Genomic DNA, 22,636 nt, shown 5'->3' with positions numbered 1-22,636 from the left:
CTAAGTTCGTCATTGGTATGATGCACACGAAAGCTCATACCAATGACAAACTTAGTTGGTCTCTAAGGTGCTGCTGGAAGGAATTTTTTTATTTTGTTTTGACTACGTCAGACCAACACGGCTACCTACCTGTAATTAATATTACCCTGTTAAATACACTCTTAACATGTTCCTTTCAGGAGCTATACCATTCACTGATTCCCTTTGGCTATTGTATAGCTACAGTCTCAATGAATTTGAAAACAGAAATAACTAAAATAAAAGATAACACAGGATTGATACAACTGTAGTAATAGAATGCTGCATTTTACAAAATATATTATCTGAACGAGATTACATGTATGGTGTGCCTTACCTGGATTGATGCAAGAGAAAGACATGAACATCTGCTGCCAAGCTATTTATTCTGCTGTGAATGATGATCAATGGAGCTCTGTGGCTTCCTTTGGAGGAGACATACTGACACAATCACAAAAAACAACAACAACAAATATCTTTTTCACAAGCACTTGAATGCAAGAAAACAGCTTTGGAGAATGGAACAACTCATTTGCCAGAAACAGATGGGTGGTCCTACTTTTTTACTTCTGTATTTGGGTCTGCCTTTAATTGAGCTGCTCAGATTCCAAAGAACCTGGTGGAATCAGAGGCCCGAGAAAGGAGGTAGGGCTCCAAAAGGTATCAGGTTAAAGGAAGGGGGCACTAGAAAATGATAGCTGAAGAAGTTTAAAAACAGAGGAATTGGGTGAAATAAGAGAAAAATCTGAGCATTCATTTGAGCATAAGGTGCTGATAGACGCTGCAGCTTCTAGAAGATGGCATGCAACCTTGTTATGGCTACAGGCCAGCACCTATGGGCCTGACTCAGTAATTTGCAATGGATTCATTTTTCAAACGTCCAAAGGATGCTCTAGTAATTAATCTGAATAGTCCAGATTAATTCCGCATCAGGCTGCCTGCTCCCTCCTGCTAGAGTGAGCAATACAAATACACCAACATGGCTACACTTTGCCTGCAGAACTGCCAAACATTTGTTCCTGGTTGGTCCCAGGGCTGTGCTGCTGCAGTTGCCAAGGTTTCTTGTGTTTCCTTTTTTAGTGGCTTTGAACATCATACAAAGTCACTGGAGCACTCTCAAACCCAAGCAAAGAAACAGAAAGCTGCACACACACCCCAAAATTCCAAAGGGTAGCTTTTGCATCAAAATATTTTTTATTTTATTACGTTTATGAAACAAGATTAAAGAGGCGTTCTGTACAGCATGTCACATATATCTGAAATAAATGCTTAGGAGTACAAGGAAGAATTAAGAACTCAGCCTAGAACAACTGTAGTTAAATGTATCATGTTTAAATCAGATGGAAGACCAGTGCGGTGGTGGGGTAGGGACACAGTAGAACTGCATGCTGTGGAAAAGATAAAAATATAACGTTGAAGTGCTATGAAGTCATAATTATAGCCTCAGTTTATAGTTTGGGGGCAATGCAAGTACGGAGGAAGAAGTAGTAGTTAACTTTGTGACTTAAACACCAAATCAACAAAGTAGAGGAAAACCACTGTATAAACAGAAAACATACTTTTAAGGAAGAACAATAGTTTTGCTTCAACCATCTGCCACATTGCAAAACTCTGCTTATGCAAGCAGCATCTCAACAATAAGCTTTCAATAGTGTATATGCAAGGCAACAACACCCACTTCTTTGTTTAAAACCACAGATACCTAAATAAAGAAAACTGCTTTATCAGCTTCTGAGAAGTGCTGTAACAACCTTCCCCAATCTAATGTCCTCCAAATGTTTTGAACTACAGCCCCCCCATCACCCCTGAACATTGGCCATGATGGCTGGGGCTGACGGGAGTTGTAACCCAAAAGATCTGAAGACCACAAAAAATGCTTTGGCTGGATCCAAAAAGGCCCCCAAGAGCAGAGAAAGTGCTTCCACATATGTCTGGGGTGGTGATGAGCATTTTTTTTCTGGTGGCAACCCTCTAACTTCTCCATGGAGAAGAACTGGCGCCAATTTGTAAGGTCTCTGTGTGCACATGAAACACAGCACAGGAATCTAAGAATGAATAGCAAATATATACCTGCAATGCAAATATATTCCTGCAATCCGTCCCCTCTCTTTTAAATGCTAGAGGAATTATCCACAAAGAGTGAGCTTTTATTTGCAACTTCTTGGTTTAATTGCTAAGAGTGAATCAAATGTAATGCCAATTATCTGATTCTATCACAATGTAATGTTCTCCTCCCCAGCATGCCCCCTAAATCTGTTCTAGGGGCTCTCCCCAACCCTCTGGAGCAGAATTGTGGAAGATGTGTGGGAATAATCTAGGTGCACGAGTGAAAAATCCGTGAGTTTACATGGCATTGTACTTGAAAACCCCTCTATTTTTCTCAGCATTGTTGACCCATCACACTAAGCAGCAAAAAGTTCTGAATACTGACTCTTAATTAAGGTGTTTAATCACAGAATGTGCAACTAGTAAGATATTTTGTTAAAATTCCTTGCATGTAGAAAGCAAATAATCCTAATGCTAAATCCAGCAGGTTCAGTTAAAACATTACAAATTTCTGATGAAAGACACCAGTTACTTAAAATGTTTTGCAATAGTTTTGAATTAAAAGGGTCATGTTTTGAATTCTGAACACATGAAAGAGGAAAATAGGATTTAGAGATATGGAAACTTGGAACCCATACATAATAGAAAAAAAAAATATGAGAGATGCCAGAATTGTCTAAGAAGCAAGTAATGTGATGTATCAGGAGAAGCAATAAACACATTTTCAACCAAAAGAGAACAATTTTGTAATCAGTTTAAGAAATCTTAAACATACAAAGCTCATCACTGATAAGCATAATGAACAACAGAACACCAAAAACTGCAGCATATAGAGACCCAACCAGTTTGCAAGGGGCTAACACCAAGAACGTATTATTCATTGGAGTGGTAATAGAACTTCATAGTTTGAGAAAAATTGATAAACTTCATAGATATTTCTTGCTATAAACACTGAGTCAACTAGATCAATGTGTAAACCAGGGATGGTCATTTAAGGAAAGCTGTCACAGTTTAAATTATAAAGAACACCTATAAGGCACTCTATTTTTCAGATAATATACAAAAAAAATCATCTCCCGTAACCTCTATCAACAAGTTTCTTCAGTTATTGACCAGAATGTGTTTGGGAATGCATGTATGTAAAACCTTTACAAACTATCCCCAAACCACTGAGAATTGTGTCTTAAAGACAGAGGTTTTACAAAAATATATTTACTGGAAATATAATTTCCAATATTTGTAAACATTTTTTTAAGAATCAAGAAACCTAAGTATTCCTTGGATTTCTTGCCAGCTAAATTGTGCATTTTAATTTTGATGTAAAAATGCTTTAATTTTTTTTTTTACAGATAAGATGACCTTGCATAATTTAAGTTAAACCTGGATAATTTCGAAGGAGATACAGTTCCCGTTTAAAACACCTCCTAATTGCCAGTACTTAATTGTTTCGGCCAAAAATCCATTTTTGGAAGACATCTGAGGGGTTACACGGCACCAAGCTTGGATGTTCTTTATTTCCTGTCAGGCACATCTTTAAGGCTGCGTTGTACAACGACTGGTCCTAGAAAAGTGGAGAGAGAGAAGACACATTTTTATCTAACTTTTTCTCCAAGGAGATTAGGGGGGGGGCATGCCAGGACTACCCACTTTAACCTTACAACAATGCTGTGAAGTAGTTTGGTCATACAGTGGCTTACGCAGAGTCACTCAGCAAACTTTGGGGCTGAGTGGGAATTTGAAACTGGCTCTGCCCAATCCAAGTACGACAGGTGATGATTGTACTATATCACACCGTCTCTCTAGTTCCGCCCATTAATCCAGCCAAGATTTTGTAGACTTCATGCATACTTGGAGAGACAGCATTCTATCAATGCTGACAAAGACTGATGATTCTGCAACACATTCCCCAGTGCTGAAAGCTGCAACTTTATTTACATCTTTGAATTTAGAGCCTGCTATATCCTAGAGGCTTACAGTGCTTTAAAGGTAGCTATATTTGATTTAAACAACAACAACAACAACACTTCCCTTTATCATAATGGGTTCACTGTTCTACAAAGGTATCTAAAAACATGGCTGTAAAGAGCTGCTCTTGAGAGGTACCGGGAGAAGGGAGAATGAGATCTAGAAAGTTTTTACATATGGCTCAGAACTACAGCTTTTTCTGCACATCTGAAGAACTTTTTCAGCTACCAGGAAGGAGCTGGAAAACCACACACATGTTCTGAAGGAAACAGTCATTCTAAGTATGTACCAAGTTTCAGACTGGGGGACAGGGACTTGCATAGAGGAGCTTATACGCAACAATAAATATCTATAAGAAGAACTTGCTCCTGTAGCTGCCCTATCGTATGGGAGCAGGACATGTAAATGTAAAACTCCTCCTCCACATTTAAATAACTAGCAGCTCCAAACTACAAAAGCTATATGTTCTCTTTTTGGCTGATTTTATTTGAGAATACCTCTCGGAGCTCCCATTTCTCTTCTGGAGGCGTTCTGCTGTTCTTCCCTTTGTAGTCACAGTCATGAAGTTGTGCTTCTCCTGCTAAAGCATGCAGGCACAGCTCTTTCTGGATGTTGTGTCTAATTTCATGATGTGCAGAATATTCAAAGTACTATATAAAGAAACAATTCAGTCAGGGAAATATCACCCAAAACTCAACCATACAAATCCACTGTGTCCCTTTGAACTCCAGATTAATGCTTACAGAACAACTTGATGCTTTGCAAGTGGAGTGCTTTATACACAATGCCTAAACCATGACAAGGGCATATGGCAAATGCAACGGGACATAATGGAGGTCACTAAAAACAGTAGGGTGAAAATGGAAAGATTTTAGTTTCCCTTCTGCCTCCTACTCAGAGACAAGGCAGGAGAGATAGCTATGTGGCAGACTCCCAATGAAACCAATTTGTACAGAGCAGATCCCAGAGCTGCTTGGAAAGGTAGGAGGCTCTCTGGAACAATGTAGGAAGTTGCACTGGGGCCGGCAGGGAGAATTGGTGCAAACTGCCTTCCCCTCCCTTATTCTAGAGGAGCAGCTTCTGCTTGACTCTGGTCCCTTCTATGAACAGCAAATACAGGAAGCCATTCCATTCATAAGAGAGACATTCTGGATCTAACCCAGGATTAGTATGAAAAGCCTGTGCAATGTCTAAGGATCCTAGAACTCTTGCAATTGAGAGGTGCTATCCACTCAAAGTTAAGCGCTTTTAAAGCCACACTGATTTCAGTGCTTAACTTTGGCGAGATCATATCCAAGGCATCTATCAATTGCAAGGGATAGAAGCAGTTGTCCAGCCATTGTGTGCCAGCACTGCCTTAGCAGTATAAAGTGAAATGCCTTCCACTGGCATGGCACCCTTGCCAACGCTAATGTAGACCAGGCAAATAATGACACTTGCAATATGCCCTGGACTTCCTTTGGGAGGACTGGTGGGATAAATATATATGCAACAACAACAACAACAATAATAATAATAATTTATTATTTATACCCCGCCCATCTGGCTGGGTTTCCCTAGCCACTCTGGGCGGCTTCCAGCAGAATATTAAAATACAATAATCTATTAAACGTTAAAAGCTTCCCTAAACAGGGCTGCCTTCAGATGTGTTCTAAAAGTCTGGTAGTTGTTTATCTCTTTGACATCTGGTGGGAGACCGTTCCACAGGGTGGGTGCCACTACCAAGAAGGCCCTCTGCCTGGTTCCCTGTAACTTCGCTTCTCACAGTGAGGGAACCGCCAGAAGGCCCTTGGAGCTGGACCTCAGTGTCCGGGCAGAACGATGGGGATGGAGACGCTCCTTCAGGTATACTGGGTCGAGGCCGTTTAGGGCTTTAAAGGTCAGGACCAACACTTTGAATTGTGCTCGGAAACGTACTGGGAGCCAATGTAGGACTTTCAAGGCCAGTGTTATGTGGTCTCGGCGGCCGCTCCCAGTCACCAGTCTAGCTGCCGCATTCTGGATTAGCTGTAGTTTCCGGATCACCTTCAAAGGTAGCCCCACGTAGAGCGCATTGCAGTAGTCCAAACGAGAGATAACTAGAACATGCACCACTCTGGCAAGACAGTCCGCAGGCAGGTAGGGTGTCAGCCTGCGTACCAGATGGAGCTGATAGACAGCTGCCCTGGAAACAGAATTAACCTGTACCTCCATGGACAGCTGTGAGTCCAAAATGACTCCCAGGCTGCGCACCTGGTTCTTCAGGGGCACAGTTACCCCATTCAGGACGAGGGAGTCCTCCACACCTGCCCGTCTCCTGTCCCCCACAAACAGTACTTCTGTCTTGTCAGGATTCAACCTCAACCTGTTAGCTGCCATCCAACCTCCAACCGCCTCCAGGCACTCAAACAGGACCTTCACCGCCTTCACTGGTTCTGATTTGAAAGAGAGGTAGAGCTGGGTATCATCCACATACTGATGAACACCCAGCCCAAACCCCCTGATGATCTCTCCCAACGGCTGCATATAGATGTTAAAAAGCATGGGGGAGAGGACAGAACCCTGAGGCACCCCACAAGTGAGAGCCCACGGGTCTGAACACTCATCCCCCACCACCACTTTCTGAACACGGCCCAGTAGGAAGGAGCGGAACCACTGTATGACAGTGCCCCCAGCTCCCAAACCCTTTAGACGGTCCAGAAGGATGTTATGGTCGATGGTGTCAAAAGCCGCTGAGAGATCCAGCAGAACTAGGAAACAGCTCTCACCTTTGTCCCTAGCCCGCCAGAGATCATAAACCAGTGTGACCAAGGCAGTTTCAGTCCCATGATGAGGCCTGAATCCCGACTGGAAGGGATCCAAATGGTCCGCTTCTTCCAGGCGTGCTTGGAGTTGTTCAGCAACCACTTGCTCAATCACCTTGCCCAAGAATGGAAGATTTGAGACTGGGCGATAGTTGGCCATGTTGGCCGCATCTAAAGATGTTTTTTTAAGAAGTGGTTTAATAACCGCCTCTTTCAGCGGGTGTGGGAAGGCTCCCTCACAGAGAGAAGCATTCACCACCCCGCAAAGCCCATCGCCCAGCCCTTCCCGGCTAGCTTTTATAAGCCAGGATGGGCAAGGATCAAGGAGACAGGTGGTTGGTTTCACTCGTCCAAGCAGCCTGTCCACATCCTTGGAGGTAACAGATTGAAATTGATATTAAACGAATATAAGATACCAAATTGTTCTTCTCTTCCTGTATCAAACTAATAGTATGAAATTTAAAAACAAATACTATTTAATAGAAGAGACCACTGAGATCAGCAAGTTACTAGGTAACCACTAAGGAATCAAATAATGGAATTATTGTCCATATCTTTTGATGGACAATTGATAAGTTTCAGTGTTGGAAATGTAGCTTTCCTATTTGCCACTACAGTACTTTTTATGATAGGGTAATTTACATAAAAATGGAGTGGTTTTTTTTAATTGAATGAAATTAACTATGACTTGCAACACCCTAGCTACATTTCCAGAGGTGCTACATTTAAGGGATGAGATATGTTCTGAACCATCTCTTCTCCACAAGTTGTGCACCAAGAAGAGTTTGTTAGAAGTTCAGTCATCTAGGAATGTACATAGGCTCAAAATGGTAGGTGGTTTTAGCATAGGGAAGACCACTCTAACCTCCCAGCATGAGGCTGTAAGTATGACAGGAAAGATGACTCAGGCCTGGTTGCTTAGACACCCACTGGTTTCCTCCTTGACAGCAAAAGTTCTAAAGACAAAGGAAAAAGCAGCAGAAGAAAGAGGGAGGGAAAGAGTAAAGATTATTAAGTTTACAAGGCAGAAATGAAGAGTGTTCCTGCAGAATAGACCAGAAGCAGACAAAAAGCTGAAAGAGAGATGAAGAATGCATGGCAGAGACAGTGAACTAGTGTAACCAAGCCAGTATATAGCATTATGGAAGTCATCCAAGTTATTAGCGTGAGGTTATAAAAGATGTGGACTCTGCAGAGGATGGAGACTCAAATTGAGAGTTGGTCTTCACTTTGGGTTCCACTGCATCTATGGCAATGGTAGGTTACTCTCCCCTAACACAATGCCCTCTTTTTTATACTGAATACCTTAAATGAGAGACATGCTTACAATGACAGACTCAAAGAGGAACATAAAGAACATCTGGTTTCCCAAATAAAACAGTGATTACACAGTAACTTCTAACCATAGGGATGACTCCAAATTTGGTGCTGCCCTTGGAGAGCTCCTTGCTCTTTATAACACAATGCAGTAATCTAACCTTGAGGTTACCAGAGCATAGACAACGGTAGTTAGGCTATCCCTGTCCAGGTAGGGGCGTAGCTGGGCCACCAGCCAAAGCTGATGGAAGGCATTCAGGGCCACTGAGGCCACCTGAGCCTCGAGCGACAGCAAAGGATCCAGGAGTAACCCCAAGCTTACGAACCTGCTCCTTCAGAGGAAGTGTAACCCCATCAAGAGCAATCTCCTACCCTTCTGGTCTAGGGAACCACTCGCTAACAGGGCCTGGATTGTGTTTCAGTTTGTTGGCTCTCATCCAGTCTATTACTTCCACTGCCTCACCTGAAGATGTAAAGGAGAAATAGAGCTGAGTGTCATCAGCATACTGCTGACAACTTACTCCAAACCTCCGGGATAACCCCACCTGGTGGTTTCATGTACATATTGTAGGCATGAGACCCTGATAAATTTAAAACATGGTCTGAAAACGCATTGCTGTGCTTATCTGCACAATTTCATAAAAACCGAATGCAACATTTTACCTGGTTTCCTCCAAGCCCGTGACATGTATACATAATCAATGGCTTGCCACCATTATTATTTTCTCCAGCATCCAGGCATGTTCTTCTCCCAACATTTTTTATCTAAGGAATGTAAAAAATGGAAATGTAAGTACAGAATAGCATAGTTAAATCCTCTACACATTTGCTTTATTTCTTCTTGTAAAAAAAACAAACCAAAAACCATACTCACAAATCCATATAATGGAGGATTCAAGTCGGGTACATATGCCTCAGGATAAACATTGCTAAGGTACCACGTAAAGTTTTTACATTGTAATTGTTGCTTTAACTCATATCTTTTTGAGAGGTCACCAAATGTTTTCTGTTGAAACAATACTAAACAGTGTTATAACAAAACCAAATCACAAATAATACTTTTTACTGAAAGTAAACACAGAGGGAATTTTAAAATTAATTTAGTTAAACAAGCTTTAAAGTATCTTTTAATAATGAAAATAGAGGTTGGAGGTCCATTTAGAAGCCACCCAACTTCTTGCAGCCCTCAACACATTTCCTACAATCATTATATGTTCTGATCAAATTATCCTTTTCCATGTATCCCCAAAGAATCAGAAGTGGAGCAAGAAACGCCACTTACCCAATAATGGTGGCAACCTGAATAATCACCCAATAATTCATTTTCTCTCTCTCTCTTCTATTTAAATAAGTAAATAATTGACATAAACTTATAGAGCCAGGAATACACACAAGCACACCTGAGATGCAAATCTACATTATCCCTTGCCATCCATTTTTAAAATAACTAACTTTAATTTTCTCCCTAAACAACTGGCCAACTTGGGGTTTTTGAGGTTATCAAATGTTGTTAATTCCATATTTACATTTAACATGACATAAGAAAAGCCTACTGAACCAAGTCAAAGTCCTGTCTAGGTTCAGCAGCCAATTAGGTGCCTATGTGAAGCACACAAGCAAAATCTGAGTGCAATAGCACTCTCCCCATTTGTGACTGGCATCCAGATGTAGACTGCCATTGACAGTAGAGGTAGAACACAGCAGTATGCTCTGTGCATTTGTTTTTTAAAGTCATCCAAGCTGTTTGCCATCATTGCATCTTACAGATACTGCCTGGTACTAAGCCTTCTAATATTTATCTTAGCTGGCTAATATTGCTTTAGTAAAATCAAGATTCTTTTTAGTCATTCTTTTAGACTTCACATATATTAATCAACTGAATGTTAAAGAGAATTATTGAGAAAGATCCTACTAGAAGTTGGTGGATGCAATCAACGGCACTACTCTAGTTCAAAGAGCTTCGGGAAGGTGTTGTATAAAAGATTAAATGAAGAGGTAATGGGCACTACTGAATCTATTCAATATACTGCCAAGCAGAGCAAATTGAATAAAGAGTGCCTACTATGTTTATATATTTTCACAATAAATAATTTTTGCTCACCAAGAACTTCAGTGCAGCAACTGATTTCTAATACCACCACCACCGTCACCTACTTGTTTAACTATTTTTGTTGCTTCTGTGTTTCTCCGGTAAAATATATACTTATATTCATCCATCCAGACTTCTGCAAGACGAACTTGATTACGGGTGATCACTTGAGTCCCTTTTGGAAAGGTATGGGGGCTCTTGCTGCGAAATACATGGCCCACAACTGAGCAAGGTATGATTTCCAGCTGGCCCCCACATTGCCACACCTGAAAAATAACAGTTTTACTTATCATCCTTTAACAGATTCACCAGATAGCAGGTAATATTGCTCTAGAAGCATTTGTATAAAAATGCTTTCTGAAATCAAACCCTGTCTACCCACATGCAACAGAGAAAAAAAACCATTTCCATCTTAAGATATTTTTGCAGTACTGATGCACCAACCAAGCACTCTACTAGGGATGGGGAGAGATCCAATTTAGCCCACATTTAAATATGAACCTACCCATTTCCCATTTCCCAAAACAATATGCAAACTGAAACACAGGCATTATTCAAAATTCGTATTTACAGGCATCCCCCCCCACTTACACGCAATCAACTCGCGCACGACTGCGCATATGCGTGGCTCCAGGAAATAAATAAGTACAGGGGGACACCATTTCATGTGGGGGTTCCGTTCCTGGCTCCTGCGGGCATTGTCGAAGTATGTATAAGCATGCCCCACCCTGTTACAGTCCATTTTCATGAGGATATTAAAAAATAATAATAATCACATACTATTCCAAAATGTTGAGAAACAAATTTAAGACTGGGAAAATGAGGACTGAAATGGTCAGATCCTTCCATCCCTACACTCTACAGTAGTTTCTCCCTCCCGGTTATCATTAGTCTAAGACAGGCATAGGCAACCTTGGCTCGCCAGATGTTTTGGAACTACAACTCCCATGATCCCTAGCTAAGAGGGCCAGTGGTCAGGGTTCATGGGAGTTGTAGTTCCAAAACATCTGGAGAGCCAAGGTTGCCTATGCCTGGCCTAAGACGAAGCTCATCTGGTCTCCTATAGGGAGTAGCTGAAATGCAACAGAGGTTTTGTCATTGCACCTTCACGTGAATATTGTGTCTCTGAACTTACTCGGAAAGACATTTCTATATTTTCTCCTCCCCATATTTCCATTTCTTCATCATAGCTTCCAACTTTGTAAAAGTAGTCCTTTGATATTGAAAAGAGGCCCCCTGCAAAAGTGGGCGTTCTGCAAAAAAGAAAAGGGGGGGGGGAGGATAATCTTTTACGAAGCTAGCAATTTCCCAATCTGGGGAAAGCCTGTTATTTTTCTTTTTAAGATCCCAAAGCCCATCCCTCTTCAGGAAAGCCTGATAAATGGGCAATCAACACTTTATGAACCATCGGCAAAGGCAAACAGCCAACAGCAGAGGGAAACGAATTAGTGAAAATGTTTGGCTACTATTTGGGCTTTGTAGAGAAGCTACTACCATGAGTTATATGCACATTAGCATCCATTTCAAAGCCAGAACAATAAAATAGTCAACAACTGTCATGGGAAGAAATTGCTTCTGAAATATGACTTGTGCAGTAGTTTTATTACTACAATGAAACAGTGCGATATGGGGCGGGGGGAAGGATTGCTCAACTCAACTGAAAGGGGGGGAATGTGCCCTAGTTTTAATCAGTTATTATATGCCCCACCACCATTTCTAAGGTAAATTTCAATGAAATCAAGGAGCTGTATGTAAACTGCATTCTGTAATGGTACAGAAATCCTAAACCCGAAGCAACAAGCAGCTTTAATTAGGGATGCCAACTTTTCTCTTACAGTCTCTTTCTGCCTTCAACAGCTGCATTGCTCAACCAGTTCAGATGTTCCCCTCATCCTACCTCCAAAGCCAAGGATGCCACCACTCAGGCTTTTGTTAGAGCAAACCTCAGCCAAAAAAGCAGCATTAGCATCCATAGCACTCTCAGTATTTAAAATTCAACTGATGGCTTTTTATATACATACTGATATACTTATATACATATATTCTACTGACAGAGCTTCTTCGAAGTGGTTCAGGTCCTACTAAAGCTTAAATTTTCAAGAGTTCTTTGAAAAACATGTTAAAAACCTGAAGTACCATGTGAAAAGAATACAAGATGTAGAAGACAGAGATTCTCTGATCCTTTTGCAATTCTTTTTCTTTTAACCAAAAAGAAAAAAAGTTACATGTGAATTATTCTTTGAAACAATATTCTCAAGTAAATATTTTGAAAATGGGAAAATAAATGAGATTAATTGCTTACTTAATAGGATACGTTTCATCTTTCCTTCTCTTGCCTTCATGCTCAGGAAGAGATTCCCATCCAAAGGACAAACCCCAGTCAAAATTCCCTCTATTATGGTTTTGACCATAAGGAGAAGGTTTCATAAATTCAAATGTATTTAGATCTATAGATGAAATATCAGGGCTTACGACACGAGTATTGTTTTCAGCGATTCTGGCCAACAATGGCTCTAGCCAGCCATAGAAACATTCACCTGAGAGAGGAAACAGGAGGTAAAATAATGATTATAATGCTGGATTTATCCACTTTCATAAAAGCAGTTACAGAAACATTTTACGGTAATTTCACTTAGGCTGTGATCCTATGCACATTTATTTGGAAGTAAGTCCCACTGAATTTAGTGGGACTTACTTCTGAGTAAGGTAAAGGTAAAGGACCCCTAGATGGTTAAGTACAGTCGAATTTGTCTATGGGGTGTGGCACTCATCTCTGCTTTCAGGCCAAGGGAGCTGGAGTTTGTCTGCAGACAGCTTTCCAGGTCATGTGCCCAGCATTACTAACTCTCTTCTGGCACAACGGGACACCGTGACTAAAGCCATAGTGCATGGAAACGCTGTATACTTTCCTTCCATAATGGTACCTACTTATCTACTCGCACTGGAATGCTTTCGAACTGCTAGGTTGGCAGGAGCTGGGACAGAGCAACATCAAGTGGATTTGAACTGCCAACCTTGCAATCAGCAAGCCCAAGAGGCTTGGTGGTTTAGACCACAGTGCCACCCATGTCCCACTTGAGTAGACCTACATAGGATTGCTCTGTTAGTTTTAAAAATCCACATGCTGGAAATGTTGTTAGCTTACAGATACCTGCCATGAAATATCACATACATGATCAAATGAAAAATATGGCACTTAAAAATATGCCTAGCATGAAATGAAAGCAAACTGATTTTTCCCATCCCAAACTTCAGCCCTAAACACAAAATACGGTAGATATTTTTAAAATTGACTAGTTTTGGCTTTCTCCCAAGATTCATGTGCATTTGTGTAAAAGCTGTCCTTAGTTTAAATAAACAAACAGTTTTTCTGCAATCAGTTCCATGTCTTTAAAAACTGTGCATTTTCAACAGCAATGCTTCTGTAGTGTTATTTGTTAGGAAAACAGTTAAAAGAGGACAAGGAAGAAATCAATACGGAAAGGAAATTTTTTTAGCTAACCAAACACTATTACAGTCCAACACTATTACTTACAGTGTGCATCCAAAAAAGTGAGGGTTTCTCCAGTTGCTATTGAAGCGCCTAATAATCGAGCAGTGATGAGCCCCTTTCTTTCCTTTTGTCGGACAACTTTAACTATCTGGAATTGTTTCACATAATCATCCAATTTATCCTGCAAGTATTCTAAAAAGACAACAAGACAGTCTTTGCCAATTTAATAAAAGGCAATTGTTAAGTTCACTTTTCATAACTAGCTACTCAATAAGAGGAAAGTCAAAATACATTTATTCTGAAATGCCTGTACGTAGTTTCAGTTTGAAGGGACAAGAGGACCTGCTTTTTTTGAAGAATGGGGGAAGGGAGATACGGCCCAAAATACACCAGGAACCCAAATTTGGGGGAAATGCAATTTCTAGTACAAAGCAGTAAAAAATGCCAAGTTATCATATCTTCTTGATAGCTCAGTTGGTTAGAGCATAGTGCTGATCATGCCAAGGTTGTGGTTCGATCCCCATACAGGACAGCTGCATATTCTACATTGCAAGGGGTTGGACTAGATGATTTGCAGGGGTCCCTTCCAACCCTCCACTTCTATGAGATTTTTTTTGAAAAGACATTCTACTGAAAAGCATTCTACTGATGGAAAGAGAACAAGTTTTACTCGTTTGGCAGGGCTGTCAAATAACGATAGTTACCCTTACCACTTTTATGAAGTAGGTTGGGCATTACTGAATTCTTTTCATAACTAAATTAGCCTTCTTATAGGTGTGTTTCATAATTTCAAAGGGGGGAAAGAGAGGGGAAATTTGCCTGGTCCTGACCTAAAGACTGTCCCTTTAAGACTGCTGCAAGATAGCAAGTCAATTGGCTGGTTCAGAGAATGCTTTCTCTCATTGCCACCCTGCACAGATTGTAGAGAGCAGGAGCCCTCCTTCTGCCATTCACAAAGGAGACTAACATTCCAGTGGGTCCTATATGCATGTACAATCCAATGCTTATAGGCAACAATAATTTGTCTAGGTCATGTGTGCTTAGGTTTCATTGAAATATTATGCCCTGCAACTGCAAGAGTAACAGTGGCAATGGAAGTGGGGCAGATGCATCAGGCAGATGTGGGAGAAAGGCATTCTCTCACTTCCACCACATGTAGAAAGTAGTGTCTGAGCCAGTCTTTCTTTACTTGCTGTGAAGCAGAACTACAGGCTTTCTTTCTTTGGCAGATAACGGAAGGGGAGGAGTCATAGCTGCCAAGTTTTCCCTTTTCTCGCGAGGAAGCCTATTCAGCATAAGGGAATTTCCCTTAAAAAAAAGGGAGAACTTGGCAGCTATGGGAGGAGTGGCGAGAGAAGGGGCTGTTGATGCACCAAAACAATAGCTACTAATTAAGATAAAAGCTCAGGTTGGATACTCTGCCAAACCATGGTTTAAGCTTCCAAATGTACAAACAACAAAGTATGATTTAGAGTTTCTCATCTGCTTTATTTTCCACCCACTCATCACCAGCTTCACAAGTCTGTAAATTCACTCCTGTCTCCATAGTGCAGCAGCCTCTTGAGACAAAAGCATAATTACAGCTATTGCTCTTATAAATTCAGATATCACATCAAGCCAGTTAGGACAAACCATGGTTTGCAAACCTATGTCAAGTCATGTTTTCAAATTCTAGTTTGGTGGCTGTTCACAAACCATAGTCAATTCAGACATCATGCCTAATGTAATTAAGCATTAAACATTAGACACTAAACTAAACATTAGACAAAGCATTAAACCGAGACAAAGAGAAAGCACAAATTATTTCAATTTGAGAGCTCTTTATACTTTATGAATATTAATGTTTTTGTTATTTAAAAAGTGCATATTTTCAGGAACACAAAATAACTTGAAAAACTTAAATGCGAAAAACCACACACAAACATTATACGTTCTTACCATCTACACTGGCATCATCCACCAAAATTATTTCCTTCAGTAATATTGCAGGGGAAGTGTACATTACACTGTGAACTGTTCTTAAAAGAGTAGACCATGCTTCATTGTGGAAAACTATAATAACACTTGTGGTAGGTAGTGGAGGACAGCGTTTAAACTTTTGCTCGATACATCTAGATGACAAAAACAGAGTTTTTAGAATGAAACATGGATTATAAGTCTGACACTTTGATGTGGCACAGATAAAGCTTGTTAAGTATGGCAGAACTTCTTTCTCACATCAATACTAATTATTAAAAAGTCATGCACAAGATCTGTGTGGAACAATTGTTTCCAGAGTATCCTAACAATACAGTAACATGTTTCATATTACATCGCAAGGGGCATGTGGCAATTTAGAATAATTGCCACCATAAAATGTCCAGGATTTACAATTTATCAAGGATTAGACACTTGTGATGAAAGAAAAGGGCATCCTTTCATCAATACATCTTAAAATAGGAGTGGGGAACCTTTAGACCCTAACTAGGCTCGCTAGACCTGCCCATTTGGCCAAACAGGCCATTCTGGCTAAGCCACACCCATCTGCCAATCACCTCACAACATATATTACATCAGTTAAGGGAAGGCAAAAAGGCAGCTGGGCTACCGGTAGGACAAAGAGGGATTCTGAAGTGACGTTGATCAGCTGATTGGCAGCACTTCAGCAACTTGTAGCAAATAGCCTTGCACAGTATTTTGAAGTTGCCACAATCAACTGATTGTCTGGGCTTCAAAATGCAGTGCCATTTTAAAGGTACTTGCAAAGAGCCCTGTGCTGTGCTATGAAATCCTGAAAAACCGTTGGCTATCGAGATCTCAAAGTGCCATGTCATCTGAAATCACTGTGATGACAGGTGTGTGTGGGGGGGGGGTCCTGACCTCATCAAATTTGCACAGAGTAAGCGAGATAAATATCTGGTCCACCGGTGAGTTTTAATTTCCAACCCCTTTCTTAAAGGAAATGTGTGAAAGGGCACCAAGCCCAAACAAATTACATCACAATCTATTGAATTTCTTAGATGCATTATGTGCTTCCATCAGAGATAATTAGAAGATTACTGTACTCTACTTACCGTACACAGCTTCATACTTAAAGATGCAAAATCACATAGCTACAAATTATGCTAATGATAGTGGCAAAAAAGCACATATTATGCAGAACATGGGGAATCAAAATCCCTTTTCAATATTTTGCATATACTGTATAAGTACACATGCAAAGACCAGAAATCCAAATATACTTCAACATACTCAGGAGGTCGTGTGTCTGGTCCAAGATCCCGGTGTAAAGAAATCCTGTCGCTTGCGAAAGCATTGAAACAATGTTTTTCATCCCCGCGTTCTTTTTCCTTCTTCTCAGCTGGACTTAAATTGACCGTTTTGAATGGTTTACCAGAAGCCCCTGGAGCATTAGAGTCCTGAGGGGGTCGATCCAGGTGAGGTGTCAGCTCTGCTGCTGTATAGGATCCAGGTAAACAGCGCTTCTGCCCTGCCTTTTGAGTTTGCCTAATAGGCGCTTTAATCTGCATTTTTGGCTTTGCAACTTTAATATTGTTCACAGCTTTTAATACTAGACCCAGTACATTATTAATCTTTCCATCTTTTGATGGGCTCCCAGGCTCCTCATTAAAATCCTGAATGCCAACTTCTCTTTGTAGCAGAAACACAAATATCAAGAAGATAAAAATAACGAAGGTAAACTTCCAAAGTTTCCAGTGGGACAAATGTTTCACTGTGTATCGTCTTAGCAGCCTTATGTAAGCCATCACGTCGACCCTCCACTTGTCCACGTATGCAAGTGCTTCCAATGATGCTATTCTTTATTCATAGAGGTAGTTAGATACTTCATAAAATGGTCATATCTGCAGAAAAGTTTTTTTTAAGTGTTAATAAATACTATTGTATAAATGGAAACTTTAATGCTTCATAAGGATAGATGCGTCTGCTTAATTAGGCACAGAGTAAAACCTGTGCAAAGCAGGATAGCATTCTTTTCAGCACAGTACTCAAGCTGTCTTCTCGTTTCTAAACTTACCACAATTTGCATTTGAATTTTGACCAAAGGCTACAAATAATAATAATAATAATAATAATAATAATAATAATATGTACCCCGCCCATCTAGCTGTACTGCCCCAGCCGCTTTGGGCGGCTTCCAGCATATATAAAAACATAGCAAATCATTAAACCTTAAAAAGCTTCCCTATATAGGGCTGCTTTCAGATGTATCCTAAATGTTATATAATTACTTATTTCTTTAACATCTGATGGGAGGACATTCCACTGGGAAGGCACCACTACTGAGAAGGCTCTCTGCCTGGTTCCCTGTAGCTTCACTTCTCGCAGTGTGGGAATCTCCAGAAGGCCCTCAATACTGGATCTCAGTGTCTGGGCTGAACGATGGGGGTGGAGATGCTCCTTCAGGTATACAGGGCCGAGGCCGTTTAGGGCTTTAAAGGTCAGCACCAACACTTTGAATTGTGCTCGGAAATGTACTAAGGCCCATACACTTGACAAATAATGCAAAATGTTTTATTCTGCCCTATTTATATTGTAATTACATATAGTCATGGTACACTAATGCAACTAACTGCAGTCAGATGAAGTGAACTTTAAAATTAAGCTTCAAGAAGCACTCTCTTACAACTCATAAACTCCTAATTAATCTCCAAAACACCACATTTCTATAGTAAGATTTCAAATATTAAAAAAAATCACATCAGCTGAAATATTAAAGCTCTAAAGCGCCAATCCTAAAATACTTACTATACAGGAAGTTCTATTGGATTCAATTGGATTTACTTCCTTAGGATCAATGGTGTGCGTTCAATTTTGGTTTTAGGGATAATTTTTAGGCACTTGCATTGTAGTCAGGTGGACAAAAAAAATAATCCATGTAGTTGGGAACCAACATCAATTTTTCTTGAGCCTGGGATTCCCACCCTTATAACTACAGAAAATGACAAATTAATTATACATCTTTACATATGTGATACTACTGCTAATCCATGGGTTAGGCAGTTAGTACTCATATGACATTCTAAAGATCACCACCTCCTTGTAAAGCTAAATGTATCAGCTAGCTAAAATGTGGTGTAGCCTGTGAGTCATGGGAAAGCCAACTACAACTACACACACCTCCCTTCTTTATGTCAACATCTTCTGTTGACCTTCCACATCACCACCAGCAGCAGTTCCTGGAAGGATAAGAAAGATCAGAGCCACCTATTCACACTCTTTTTTTACAATGCACACCATTTTGGGCAGAGCTTAAGAAAAAGCTTTTGAACCTTTAATAGTTTGCCCAAGTGGCAATTTGGACAGCAATATATATATACCTTGTGTCTCGCCTGCACAATTTCAGCAATTTCACCCCAAATCCCACCCATCAATACACTAAACCAGGCATCCCCAAACTTCGGCCCTCCAGATGTTCTGGACTACAATTCCCATCTTTCCCGACCACTGGTCCTGTTAGCTAGGGATCATGGGAGTTGTAGGCCAAAACATCTGGAGGGCCGCAGTTTGGGGATGCCTGCTAAACAACACATATTACACAACAATTAAAAATGTACAGGAGGATGCTCATATCTTCCTCCACCTCTGCCCTCCCCCTAATCCCCATGGGGGCACCACTGCAAGAAAAACAAAAAGATCTGGCTGCTCCCAAATGTTATAGCTGAATTCATTCAGGCCTGATCCAAGAGCCCTGCAGGATTAGACCAAAAGCAGATCTAGTCCAGCATCTTGTTTTTCACAGTAGCCAGCCTGGTGCCCAAGGGAAGCCTACAAGCAGGACATGAGTCCAGCTGCCCTCTCCCACAGCTATTTCCTAACAACTGACATTGGGGCAGTCTCCCCAAATCTCTTATCCCAAAACTTTGCAAAGAAAGGTCTTGGAGGCTCTGCCTGCCAGCTGTGTAGCAACAGTTCAGACAATGCAACACAGCCGGACCATTGGCCTGACTTCTTAGGGTCCTATGATAAGCCTTACATACCAGAGCCCACCTAACCCTAAGCATACTTACTCTGAAGCAAGTCCCACCGGGCTCAACCAAACTTACTCCCTGCAGTTTAAGATTGGAGCCTTACTACCGATATTTCATGTAGGCACTTTTCAAAGCACTTCATATGCCTAATCTCAGCACACCTTAAAACACCCTTGGCAAGGATACCCCAGGATCATCCCACACTGGGGATCCGTCCTAGGACAGGGCTGCCAACTTGAATAAAATACTGGGGTGGGGGCGGGGGCAGGCAAGCACTGCCCTGCATAACTGATCACATGCTGCAACACCCACACACCAGTTGAATGGCAATGCCCATCCACTTAGGCAGTGGGCAGCGTCCTCAAATACAGTGGTACCTCGAGTTACAGACGCTTCAGGTTACAGATGGTTCAGTTTACAGACTCCGCTAACCCAGAAAGAGTACCTCGGGTTAAGAACTTTGCTTCAGGGTGATAACAGAAATCGCACGGTGGCAGCGGGAGGCCCCATTAGCTAAAGTGGTACCTCGGGTTAAGAACAGTTTCAGGTTAAGAACGGACCTCTGGAACGAATTAAGTTCTTAACTCGAGGTACCACTGTACTGCAATTGGGAGGGGTGGGGGAGCAAAGGGACCTCGGCCCCTGTGGCTTAGGACAACAAGGCATGAGTTCGAAACATACCCATTCACGCAGTTATATGTGCCCACTGGGCATCATTGCCCAGGGGCTGCCTCTCAAGTCTGGCAATCCCCCACAAGCACACACATATACATATACACATTCTCTCTCTCTCTCTCCACTATATAGCTGAATCTAATCTATATCTATAAAAATGTCCCCAGAGGACTAGTAGAACCAGACCAGCAACCCACCCCCACCCCCCGCGCCTCATCCTTGCTACCTCGGGATAGGGCGGGAGAGGAGGAGCAGGAGGTGGGCGAAGGGCGCAACTGCTCCAACCCGGATCCTCCCAGCCTACATGGCCATTTCTGCAAACGGCTCTCCGAGCCAGCAACCGACGCTCGCCCCTGAAGCAACGGCAGCGGGCGACACCTCTCCCCCCCCCCCGCTGCTCTCCCTGAACTCCACCGACAGCCACCCAGCAGAATAAGCCCCGCCCTTACCTGTGCCAGCAACGCGAAGAAAGCGGTGTCGGCGTGGAAGGAAGGAAGGAAGGGGCGAGCGTGCCTCCCTTTGCCCTCCTTCCCTCCTTCTCCCCTCTCGTTCCCCGGCGGCGGCGGCGGCGCTCCGTTGCCAGGGCGGCGAGCGAAAAACCCTGGCCTGCGATTGGCCGCTCCGTGAGGCTCGGAAGCGCCCAGGTGAGCGTGGGGGCCGAGGAGGGCGTTCACTTGAGTGGCTCACCTGGGCAGCTCAGGTAAGGCGCGCGCGCAGCCCCTCCTTCCGCTCCTCCAACGGAAGGCCCCAGGCAGGCCCACGTGCCCCTGGCGGGCGCGAGAAACACGGGAGGCCCTAAAATGATCCTCCTCCTCCGCTGCCCTCTATGGCTTTTTGACGCCTGGAGGAGGCTCTGCTGCCCGGACGCTGCCGTTGTTTCCACCTCTTAGGCGACTCTTTACTGGGGTTCCTGTGAAGCTTATTTCCGAGGGGCAGAGGGGTGTGTGTGTGTGTTTTGAGCAATGGAAACTCCAGAGCAAAATTAATTCAGCAAACTGATGCAGGGATGAGCGCGTTCGTTGCAACGTGGAGGCAGTAAAAGGAAGCAAAATTGCATGGCCCTTGCTATGTGTTTTTAAGGCCCTGATGGAAAACAATGAAAAGGAAAGGTTCGCTGGCAAATTTAGGGTGATATATCAGTGTGGCTGTGACATATGAATGGGAGGGAGAGATGGAGTTTTCAATATGATGATTATTGAAGCGGATCCAGGTACCCGGGCACATTGCTAGAAACTTAATAGCGCGATTTATCTACTTGCACTGGTATGCTTTCCAACTGAAGCGAGATGAGTCTCCTTTTGACTGGACTTCCACTGTCCGTGGGTCCTTTACCGTTTACTTAATAGGAACAAACCTATGACGTAAACTTGCATGAAATAGGTACACCAATTTATGTCAAGTTGCAAATTTAGGCCAACTTTCTGAGGGGGGGGGGGGAAACAAAGCTGGCTTTTGTTGTTAGGGTTCAGTTTGCCTCTGAGCTCATTGAGGAAACTGGGGACTCAGCTATACAGCTGCAAATCAAACGTTTTCAGTTTGTTGTAAAGTGTATTATACAAATGTGACACTAGATGGCGATGGTGAGCTATGGCAAATTCAATATATATTTTTTCCAAGCATTTTTGTAAAAAAACATTTTTACAGCGTTTTCAATATGTGTCTAGATTCCACCTGGGACTCTTTGCAGAATGTTCAGCCAACCTACAAGAGATTTTTCAGAAATGGAGAACGGGGGAAGAGATCAGGGGGCTGCAACGAAAAGAACAGGGACATCCTAACAATGCCTCTGCAGGCAGCACTCAGTCCTTGAATCTAGAAAACACAATAATAGAATTTTGCACAGGTATCTCCACAAAGATTTTGTAAAATCTACATTTTATTGCGGGAGATGTCAGACACGCCGTGCTCGAAAATCTGTAGTAGCTACAAATAGTGTAAAGGAAAATGGAAAACTGCATGCTTGGAAATGAGAAGGAACTGTTTAACAGTGGAAATTGTGACAGGATGCTCTGAGATTGAAACAAATATGAATTGTAGGCAGAGTGTTATTGTTGCTTGCTTGAGTAATTTATAAAGAAAGATATATTTAGTTTGGCATCATGCATTTTATTTTCAAATTACACTGAAAAAAGTAATGTTGACCAGATGCTGCAGTATTTTTAGAAGTATTTACATTATTTCAGTTCCTTCCACACCAAATATGAATCATCTCCATTTTAACAGCATAAAGTAGATTTCACAGTTCTGTGTTCTTGTAAGGTAGCTGGGAAGAAATCTCACA

The 22,636-nt window shown here is 41.8% G+C and overlaps 1 protein-coding gene across 3 annotated transcripts; it reads right to left on the bottom strand.

Moving 5' to 3' along the window:
- Positions 1–1,179: 1,179 nt before the first annotated feature.
- GALNT3 (polypeptide N-acetylgalactosaminyltransferase 3) lies at positions 1,180–21,318 on the bottom strand. 3 transcript variants are annotated; one of them, XM_088660921.1, is made up of 12 exons: positions 20,582–20,777; positions 18,458–18,641; positions 16,943–17,553; positions 15,650–15,822; positions 13,754–13,903; positions 12,521–12,755; positions 11,354–11,471; positions 10,284–10,484; positions 9,004–9,135; positions 8,793–8,894; positions 4,527–4,679; positions 1,180–3,625 (listed from the first exon to the last, which is right to left on the bottom strand). In XM_088660921.1, exons 3-12 carry the CDS (start codon positions 17,455–17,457, stop codon positions 3,503–3,505), a joined length of 1,902 nt encoding a protein of 633 aa, XP_088517047.1. In that variant the 5' UTR covers positions 17,458–17,553; positions 18,458–18,641; positions 20,582–20,777; the 3' UTR covers positions 1,180–3,502. The 3 variants fall into 3 exon arrangements, with proteins under 3 accessions (XP_088517047.1, XP_034988796.2, XP_088517049.1); XM_035132905.3 differs by lacking the exons at positions 18,458–18,641; positions 20,582–20,777 and adding an exon at positions 20,805–21,318; XM_088660923.1 differs by lacking the exons at positions 18,458–18,641; positions 20,582–20,777 and adding an exon at positions 18,830–18,883.
- Between the last annotated feature and the right edge of the window lie 1,318 nt (positions 21,319–22,636).

The sequence above is a fragment of the Zootoca vivipara genome, chromosome 1 (genome assembly GCF_965207765.1).
Source record: "Zootoca vivipara chromosome 1, rZooViv2.hap1.1, whole genome shotgun sequence".
NCBI classification, from domain to species: domain Eukaryota; kingdom Metazoa; phylum Chordata; class Lepidosauria; order Squamata; family Lacertidae; genus Zootoca; species Zootoca vivipara.
This window is presented reverse-complemented; position numbering and strand designations above follow the sequence as displayed.

What these genes read in the sequence shown, in the direction of transcription:
- GALNT3 (XM_035132905.3), bottom strand. Translation starts at nt 17,457, where the DNA reads ATGGCTTACATAAGGCTGCTAAGACGATACACAGTGAAACATTTGTCC. An exon ending in ACGGGCTTGGAGGAAACCAG is followed by an intron (nt 4,680 to 8,792) that starts GTAAAATGTTGC and finishes TTCTTTATATAG; the next exon opens with TACTTTGAATATTCTGCACA. An exon ending in AGAAATGGGAGCTCCGAGAG is followed by an intron (nt 3,626 to 4,526) that starts GTATTCTCAAAT and finishes CCACTTTTCTAG; the next exon opens with GACCAGTCGTTGTACAACGC.